The sequence below is a fragment of the Chrysochloris asiatica genome, unplaced genomic scaffold (assembly GCF_000296735.1).
Source record: "Chrysochloris asiatica unplaced genomic scaffold, ChrAsi1.0 scaffold00029, whole genome shotgun sequence".
Lineage (NCBI taxonomy): Eukaryota > Metazoa > Chordata > Mammalia > Afrosoricida > Chrysochloridae > Chrysochloris > Chrysochloris asiatica.
Window position 1 is genome coordinate 967,852 of NW_006408547.1, and position 10,000 is coordinate 977,851.

Below are 10,000 nucleotides of genomic sequence, written 5' to 3' on the forward strand. Positions count from 1 at the left end.
AAAAAAAAAAAATTAATATGGAAGGACTGAGCCAAGTCACTGCACCAAAAAGAATTGGTTGATGTTTAACCATTTTAGGGAAGTAGCATATGATTAAGAACTAATGATATTAAAGGAAAAAATCCACACTGCAGGAATTGATGAAATACTAATTGAGATATTTCAACAAATGAATGCAATGCTGGAAACACACACTTACCTACACCATGAAATTTGGTAGACCAAGAAATGGTCAGCTATAATTGGAAGAGAGTGATAATTGTGCTTATTCCAAAAAAAGGTGATCCAACAGAATTTGGAAATTATCAAACAATATTCCTCATATTGAATGATAGTAATATTTTGCTGAAGATAACTTAAAAATGGTTGCAGCAGTACATTGTCCAAGAACTCTTAAAAATTCAAGCTGGGTTCAGAAGACATGGAATTAGGGGATATCATTGCTGATGTCACATGAATCTTGGTTGAAAGCAAAGAATTCCAGAAAGATTTTTATCTGTGTTTTTTTTTTTACTGTGATTCATTTGTGTGGATCATAACAAATTATGGACAGCATTGTGACGAATGAGAATTCCAGAAAACTTAATTGTGCTCATGTGGTACCTAATAATAGACTAAGAGCCAGTTTTCCAAACAGAGTAAGGGATACTGTATAGCTTACAGTTATAGTGGGTCAGGATATCTTTTCATCATACTTATTCAATCCATATCCTGAGTAAGCAATACTTATTTAAATATTATTAAAATAATGTTTATTTACTCATTAACTACCTGTGATATGCAGCTGACACAACCTTGCTTGCTGAAAGTGAAGAGGACTTGAAATTCTGATGAAGATCAGAAACTAAAGTCTTCAGTATGATTTCACCTCAACATAAAACAGAAATCCTTACAAAACGGTCTTAATAAGCCACAATGGAGAAAATATTGAAGTTGTGAAGTATTTCATTTTATTTGAATCCCCAATCAATGCCCATGGAAGCAGTAGTCTTGAAATCAAATGACATTGTATTGATAAATCTGCTGAAAAAAAACTCTTTAAAGTGTCAAATAGTAAAGATAACACTTTTAGGATTAAGGTGCACGTGATCAAAGTTAGGGTATTTTCAGTTGCCTCATATACATATGAAAGCTGAATAATAAATACGGAAGACCAGAGAAGAATTGATGCCTGTGAATTATGGAGTTGGGGAAGAATATTGAAAGTACCATGGACTGTCAGAAGAATATATAAATCTGGCTGGAGTGCTGTGTGCGGGTGAGGGTAGCCTGACTTTGTCTCAGGTACTTTGGACATATTATCAGGAGGGACCATTCCCTGCAGAAGAACGTCATGCTTGGTAGACAGTGAACAAAAAATGGATGGTCAATGAAAAAACCAGATGGATTGACAACAGTGGGAACAAGAGTAGGCTCCAACAGAGTGATTGTAAGGATGGAGCAGGGCTTGGTAGTGCTTTGTTATGTTCTAAGGAGTGTTCCGTGAGTCAGAACGGACTAACAGCAGTCAGTGCTTACTTGCAGCGTTGTATGTTTCAAGCACAAAATAAACAGGTGGTTATTTCTAATATTAAAATTATGCTGTATCAGTGTTGTATCTTTTCATCATTTTTATTCCATCTGTATCCTGAGTAAATAATACAAGGAGGACTCATTAACTACCTGAGATAAGCAGATGACAAAACCTTATTTGCTGAAAGCGAAGAGAACTTGAAATTCTGATGAAGATTGGAGACTAAAGCCTTCAGTATAGATTACACCTCACCATAAAGAAAACTAAAATCCAATGAAAGGATTGGAAGATTTGGTTTTGCTATTCTCCCTTACACACAGGATTTAATCTGAGGATTGTTGTTGTTATGTGCTGTGGAGTCAGTTCCGACTCATAGTGACCCTGTACAGGATTTCCAAGGCTGTAAATCCTTCTGGGAGCAGAAAGCCTCATCTTTCTCCAACGGAGCGGCTGGTAGTTTCTAAGTGCTGACCCTGAGGATAGCAGCCCGATTCGTAACCACTATGCTACCATTAGGAAACCATTATATGTAAACAGTATATATTCTATATTCTCATTGAATAGAAAATAATATTCAATTCATTTTATACAAGCAAATTTGAGTTTTTAATGTACTGATGATATAAATGCATTTCATATCTTAAGAATTTAATGAACAAATTTTAATAATAATGATTTAAACTATTCCTTAGTAATAAAATTCTGTGTACCCACTGTCAGTCAGCTGATTTGACTCATCAGTGACACTGTATAGGGTTTCTGGAGCTGTAAGCTCTATGGGAGCAGAAACCCTTTCTCCTACAGAGAAGCTGCTGCATTTGAATGAATATCTTCGCAGTTAGCAGTCCAATTCTTGTCCTTCTACAGTGCTACCAGGGCTTCTGATTATATAATATATAATGTAATCATTCTTAGTTTGATTTAAAATATTTTAACAAAAATTTAAAAATGTATTAATTTCAAGTAATTTGAATGGATAAGCAATAATGATCTGTGTCCTGTATGGGAGAGAATTGCGTTTTAAGTATCAAAAAATGTTTTTTAAAATCTTCATAATGTATTTCAAGCCTTCACGAGTATATTTGCTGTATTTCTGCTTTACTTGGGCGTTTGCTTAAGCCTTTACAGTTTTGTTTGTGTCTTCTGAATTCTAAGTTATATATATACACACATATACATATGTTGTTATTGTTAAGTGCCATCGAGCCAGTTCCGACCCATAGCGACCCTGTACAGGGTTTCCGAGGCTGTAAATCTTTACGGGAGCAGAATGCCTCATCTTTCTTCCGCAGAGCGGCTGGTAGTTTCAAACTGCTGACCTTAAGGTTTGCAGCCCAATTCATAACCACTGTGCTACCAGAGCTCCTATATATACATATGTATAATTAATATTATTATCGAGTACTAATTTTAATTATTAATTGTTGTTGAGTCCCATTGAGTCTGTCCGACTCATTGCAATCCTGTATAGGATTTCTGAGGAGTGGCTGTGGGTTTTAATTGGAAGCCTTATGGTTCAAACTGACCTTGCTGTCCAGTGTTTACCGTAAATAAAGCAACATACCAGGAATCTTTATTCATTAATTATGTAGTGTAATTATTGATTGATAGTAGTATAGGAGTTGAAGATGAGGCTTTCTGCTTCTTCAAAGATTTAAAAAACCCACTGCGAGCCACAAGGTGAAAGTTCAAACCCACTAGCGTCGCCTTGAAAACCCTATAGAGTTGGAAACGCTTTGACACCACTTAGCAGCAGGAAGACCAACAATACAGGGTCACTATGAGTCAGAACTGACTATGCCTTATAACAACAACAATAGGAGTCGAAGAAATAAAACTGGTTTTATAAGTTTTATCTGATGGGCTTAAAAATATCTCATATTTACAAGTTAGTTAAATTAGTATTGTTATTCCTGTTTATAGATAGAAAAATCTAGAATCTGGGAAGTTAAATGATTCAACCAAGGCCACAGAGCTAATGAGTGGGAGAGTTGTAGTTGAACCAAAGTTACTTTAATTAAATTGTTGATACTTTTTGTCGTCTTTGTTCAGAAGTAAGTCAAAATAAATATTTAACTGCATTTTTTAATGGATTATATTTATTTTGTTAGTATGAATTTTTTATTTTTTTTTTTATTTTAGGGATGGCTTTAGATTTTCATCTCAGGAAGCTGCTTCTAGTTTTGGCGATGATAGACTACTAATAGAAAAATTTATTGATAACCCTCGTCATATAGAAATCCAGGTACATTTTCAGATGCTTTCTAATTTTTATTATGTCTTTAAATTTTTATAATTAAATCCTATTGGAAATATATCCTTTAATCCATTAAAAATGCTTGTGAATTGCTCCATATATCTGAATAAATAAAAAATAAGTAATGCTCATAAATTTATTTCTTACCTTCAGAATCTGATATAGGTTCTGTTAAAAGTGCCAGGATGTTGATATGGATTTGAAATGATAGTAAAATAAAGCTCCAAATGAAGCAGTTCAAAGATACCTGACCAATCTAAATATATTCTGGTTAGAAATTTATTCAGACCTTTCCAGCATTTTAAAAGATGAATGCCTGATCTGGACTTAAGTAATTTCAGGTCACCAGATGTTTGTTAGATATTCTGCTAGGAATGGTTGTACAGAGATGATTGAAACACTCTTACTCTATTTAAGTTTATAACAAAGCTGGGCTTTCCGGGCACTTATTTTGTTCTATGTGTGTCATCTGGGACAGTAGTCATGTCAGAGTATGGTGAGGAATGTCCAAGATGGCTCTCACGTTTTAGTTTCCTTGGAGGATTGGCTTGAAGACTGGTCTTGGATGAGACACTGGGGCAACTGTGCCTCTCTCTCTCACTCTGTAGAGACTTCTACATTTCTATAAGGGTTGTGTTACGTGTTTGGTTAGGCTTTCCACAATATGCAGTTAGTAAGCTGCCCTGCCTCTTTCTTTTGAAGTTGTTAAAATTGTATTTTAGTTGTAAAAGAAAGATTGCTTAAAAAATTGCTCAGGAAACAGATTTGAAAGTAGTAATCTGACTACATCACACCAACTGTACACCAGTGTTCCTAGCACTACTATTTACAAAAGCCAAAGAATGGAAGCTGCTCATTGTCAACAGATGAATGGATAAACAAAATGTGGTGTACACACACACACACACACACACACAAGAAGTCCTGGTGTATCGCTGTGGGCTAATGCGTCAGACTGCAAAGTCACTTGAACTACAAGGTCGTTGGTTCTAGCTGACCAGTTTCTCATTGGAAACTCTATACAGGGTCACTATGGGTCAGAATCGACTCTACGGCAGTTAACATATATGTATAAACAAAATAAAAGTAAACAAATCCTAAAGCACTTCTCTGTTCTGCTTTTTTTTTTTAAGGAATAGGCTCAGAAGTGTTACATAATCATTTTTGTTGCATTTTGTAAATGCTAGGCCAAACTAGGTAAAAATAATATCAATATCAGGATTTATCTTGCCTGGGAACCATCTTTAAATATTAGGTATCACAGTCCTTCTACATATATAATACACCCAACCTGATACCAAAACCAAGATTTCTGTGTCCAGCTTGGTTCACACATGAATGATGAAAGAGACATCTTGTGTATGGCCCCTCAGGAACAGTTTTTCTGGAACAAAGACCTCCAGATTGATATATTATCTGACCTTTAATCATCCAGCTTATAATTGGGAGGAAAGGACTGTCATAAATATATTTATTCAACAAATCTATGTTTTTCTATAAAAGGGAGTCACATAGTTATAACTTAGTGTTATAGGTGTCATCAAGTCAATTTTCGACTCATAGAAACTCAATATGATAAAATACAGCAGCTCTATAGGGTTCTGTGGTACTCTAGGATAAGCACTGGACTGCATGGTCAGTTTGAACCACAAGGTCAGCAGTTCAAACTCACCAACCGCACCTTGGAAACTTTATACAGGGTTGCTAAGAGTTGGACCTGACTCGATGGCACTTAACAACAATCTTTATAGGAACAGATTTTCAGATCTTTTCTCCTGTGAAGCTGCTGCCTGGGTGGATTTGAACCACTGACCTTTCAGTTACCACCTGTGCTTAATAGTTGTACTACCAGGGATCCTTAAAGTCATCATTTACCCAAACCCAATGCCTTTGAGTCGATTCCAAACTATACTGGCACTTAACCAGTTCATTACTTGTTCTTGTGCAATCAAGCAGGTTTTTACTCATTAGCATCTCTATGAATAATGTAATGAAACACTGTCCCATTCTTGCTATCCTCAATTATTGCTGCTACTGGGTTAATACCTCTTGTTGGTTTTTTTTTTTTTAATCACTAGCCCTCTGTTTTTCCAAGCTTGATGTCCTTATCAAGGGATTGCTCATCCCTCATGATAATATGTCCAAACTATGAGAAACGAAGTCTCACCTTCCTGGCTTCTCCCAAAATATATGTTCTATGTATATGTAATACTAACCTCTATACCTCTGGATACAGTCCCAATTGCAAATAGCATATTCTTTGTTATGTTAATTCATTGTTGGATGTGTTTTAAGCCCCATCATTTTTGAGATAAAAAAGAATGGGGGAACCTGAGATAATGGCCCTCGATCACCCTTCAGGTCTAGAAAGGACCAACCTCGTGGCTCCATTTTCAGCCAAGCAGTAGGGATAAGTATATAGGAGAGAGAGCATCACTAGTAAAGTATGCTCAGCATGGAATGGTTAATCTTTCAGTATCAAAAGGGCAACATTTGCATAAGGACAAAGTTGAGAAGGGATGGGAATGTGGGCGGAATGGAAATAGGAACCAAAGGGAGAAAGTGGGATAACTGTTGTTTCATGGAGGGAATTTAGTCACTGAGTTGAAACAACGTTATGATTTGTTGAACACTGATGATCTTGTCTGTAAACCTTCACTCAATTTACAACAAACAAACAAACTAATGGTACTTAAGGAAGATGTCTAAGGTACTAAAGGCATTGGTGTAAAACAAGACTTCAGGAACTGACAGAATACAAACTGTCTACCAGATTGTCGTACTGTGGTGGCTTGGATGTTGCTGTGATTCTGGAAGTTATGCCACTAGTATTTTCAATATCAGCAGTGTCACCATGATGGACAGGTTTCAGCTGAGCTTCTAGGCTTAGAGTAGGAAGAAGGATATACGGACTACTTCTGAATATTTAGTCACTGAAAAACTTTCTGAATAGCAGGGGAGCACTGTCAGCACCCTATTATTGAATATTGAAACACAATGACAAGCTAGCAGAATATTGTCAGTAGCATAGTGGTTACAAGTCGGGCTGCTAATCTCAAGGTCAGCAGTTTGAAACCGACAGCCATTCCATGGGACAAAGATGAAGCTTAATCTGCTCCCATAATGATTTACAGCTTCAGAAACCCTATGCAGGATTGCTATGAGTTGGAACTGACTCCACGGCATACCACTGCCACTACATAGTGCTGAAAACTTAGCCCCTCGTGTTGGAATACACTCAAAGTAAAATACGGCTGGGGAAAATTTGCCTCATCAAAGTATATTGACTGTGACGATGTGAATGGAGTAAAGCCTTCAGGACTTTCATTTTCTGATGGGGCCCAACTTAAAATGAAGAGAAACAACTGTTAACATCCATTCATGTTCAGAACATAAACTGTAAAAAGTGTGAATCTAGAAAATTGGAAGTGGAATGTATAAACATCAATATCCTAGGCATCAGTAGCTGAAATGGACTAGTATTAGTCACTTTGAATCTGACATGCAGGGAAGGACAAGTTGAAAAGTCATGGCGTCACATTCACCATTCAAGGTTTGTTTTGAAGTACAACGCTGGCTGTGATAGGATAATATTCATATGCCTACAAAGAAAACTAATTAATACAACTCTTATTCAAATATATGCACCAATCACTAAAGCCAGTGATAATAAAATCGAAGAGTTCTATCAACTTCTTTAGTCTGAAATTGATCAAACATGTAATCAAGATGTATTGATTGTAAGATGTACTGGCAATTGGAATGCAAAGATTTGAAACAAAGAAGAAGGATCAGTTATTGGAAAATAAAGCCTTGGAGATGGAAACAATATTGGAGATCACATGATAGAATTTTGCAAAACCAGTGACATCCTTATTTCAAATACTTTTTTTAAAACAACTGGACCTCACCAGTTGGAACACACAGAAATCAAATTGACTATATCTGTGGAAACATGGTAGAAAAGCTCCATATCATCAGCCAAAACAAGGCCAGAGACAAAATGTGGAAGAGACTATCAATTGCTCTTATGCAAATTCATGCTGAAGCTGAATAAAATTAAAATAAGTCCACAGGAGTCAAAATATGACCTTTTACATAATCCCACCTGAATTTAGAGATCATCTGAAGAACAGACTTGATGCATTAGCCATTAAAGACCGTAGACCAGAAGAGTTGTGTGATGACATCAGGGACATGATACAGGAGAAAAGTGAAAGGTCATTAAGAAGACAACAAAGAAGGAAAAGACCTAAATGGATGTCAGAAGAAACTCTGAAACTAGCTCTCCAGTGTAGAGATGCTAAAGCAAATGGAAGAAATGAAGGAGGCAAAAGAGCTAAATAGAAATTTTCAAAGGACAGCTCTAGAAGACAAAGTCAAATATTATGACAAAATGTGCAAAGAACCAGAGTTGGAAAACCAAAAGGAAAGAACATGCTCAGCATTTCTCAAGCTGAGGGAACTAAAGGAAAAAAATCAATCTTCAATTTGTAATATTGAAGGATTCTGTGTGCACAGTATTGAATAATGGAGTAAGCATCAAAAGAAGATGAAAGGAATGCATAGAGTCAGTGTTCCAAAAAGAAATGGTCGATGTTCAACCACTTCAAGATGTAGCATATGATCAAGACCCAGTGGTACTGAAGGAAGAAGTACAAGGTATGTTGAAGGCATTAGCAAAGAACAACACACCAGAAATTGTCGGAATACAAATTGAAGTATTTCAACAAACTAATGTGGCACTGGAGGCACTCACTCAACCTATGCCAAAAAAAAATCGGAAGACATCTACCCAGCCAACTGATTGGGAGAGCTCCATATTTGTGGCCATTCCAAACAAAAGTGACTCAGCAAAATGGGGTAATCATTGGACAATATCATTAACATTGCATACAAGTAGAATTTTGCTAAATATGAAAATGACTGCAACAGTACATTGACAGTGACCTGGTAGAGGTTCAAACCGGATTCTGAGAAGGGTGTGGAACAAGGGATATCATTGCTGACATCAGATGGATCTTGGCTGAAAGAAGGGAATACCAGAAAGATGTGTACCTGTGCTGTATTGACTATGCAAAAGTTTTTGATTGTATATGTCATAGTAAACTAAGGACATCATTGCTGACAACGAATATTCTGGAATGCTTAATTGTGCTCATGAGGAAACTGTACATAGACCAAGAGGCAATTGTTTGAATAAAGCAAGGGAACACTGAATTGTTTAAAATTAGGAAAGGTGTGTGCCATGATTGTATTCTTTCACCATGCTTATTCCATCGGTCTGCTGAGCACATAATGTGAGAAGTTGGACCATATGAAAAACGTGGCACCAGGATTGGAGGAAGATTATTAGCAACCTCTGACATGCAGGTGATTCAACCTTGCTTGTTGAAAGTGAAGAAGACTTAAAGTATTTACTGATGAAGATCAAAGACCTCAGCCGTCAGTCTGGGTTGCATGTCAATGTAAAGAAAACAAAAATCCTCAGCACTGGACCAAAAATAACATCAAGATAAATGGAAAAAAGATTGAAGCTGTCAAAGACTTTAGTATGCTCAGATCAGCCATCAACATTCGTAGAAGCAGCAATCAAGAAAACTTAGAACATATTACATTAGGCCAACCTGCTGCCCTATACCAGTTTGAGGACTAAGGTGCATATGACCCAAGAAGCATGGCAACAACTGTGAGCTTGGCCCAGGATCGGGCAGTGTTTTGTTCTGTTGTGCATAGTGTCGCTATGAGTCAGTATCGACTTGATGGCACCTAACAACAACAACATGGCATTTTCATTAGCCTCATATGCATGTGAAAGTTGGACAGTGAATAAGGAAGATCGTATAAGAATTCATACATTTAATTTATGGTGTTGGAGGAGAATCTTGAAAGTATCATGGGCTGCCTAAAAAATAAACAAATCTGTGTTGGAAGAAGTACAGCCAGAATGCTCCTTGGAAGCCAGGTGGCCAGACTTCTTCTCTCATATTTTGAATATATTGTCAGGAGGAGCCAGTCCGTGGAGAAGGATATCATGCTTGATAAAATGGAGGGTCAGATAAAACCCAATTAGGTGGATTGGCACAGTGGCAGCAGCAATGGGCATGACCGGAAAGTGTATCCTTCTGGTGTACATAGGGTTGCTCTGAGTCAATACTGACTTGATGGCACCTAACAGTGACATCAGCAACATACAAAATTTGCTTACTAAGTTTCTTAAATATTCTTGT

General features: G+C 36.8%; 1 protein-coding gene across 1 annotated transcript in view; it reads left to right on the forward strand.

Annotated features, from left to right (window-relative positions):
- Positions 1–10,000, forward strand: part of PCCA (propionyl CoA carboxylase, alpha polypeptide) — a 605,786-nt gene that overhangs the window by 251,424 nt on the left and 344,362 nt on the right. Inside the window, exon 10 of the mRNA XM_006846664.1 lies at positions 3,656–3,758. Within this exon, the coding sequence (XP_006846727.1) occupies positions 3,656–3,758 (103 nt within the window). The remainder of the gene's footprint in view (positions 1–3,655; positions 3,759–10,000) is intronic.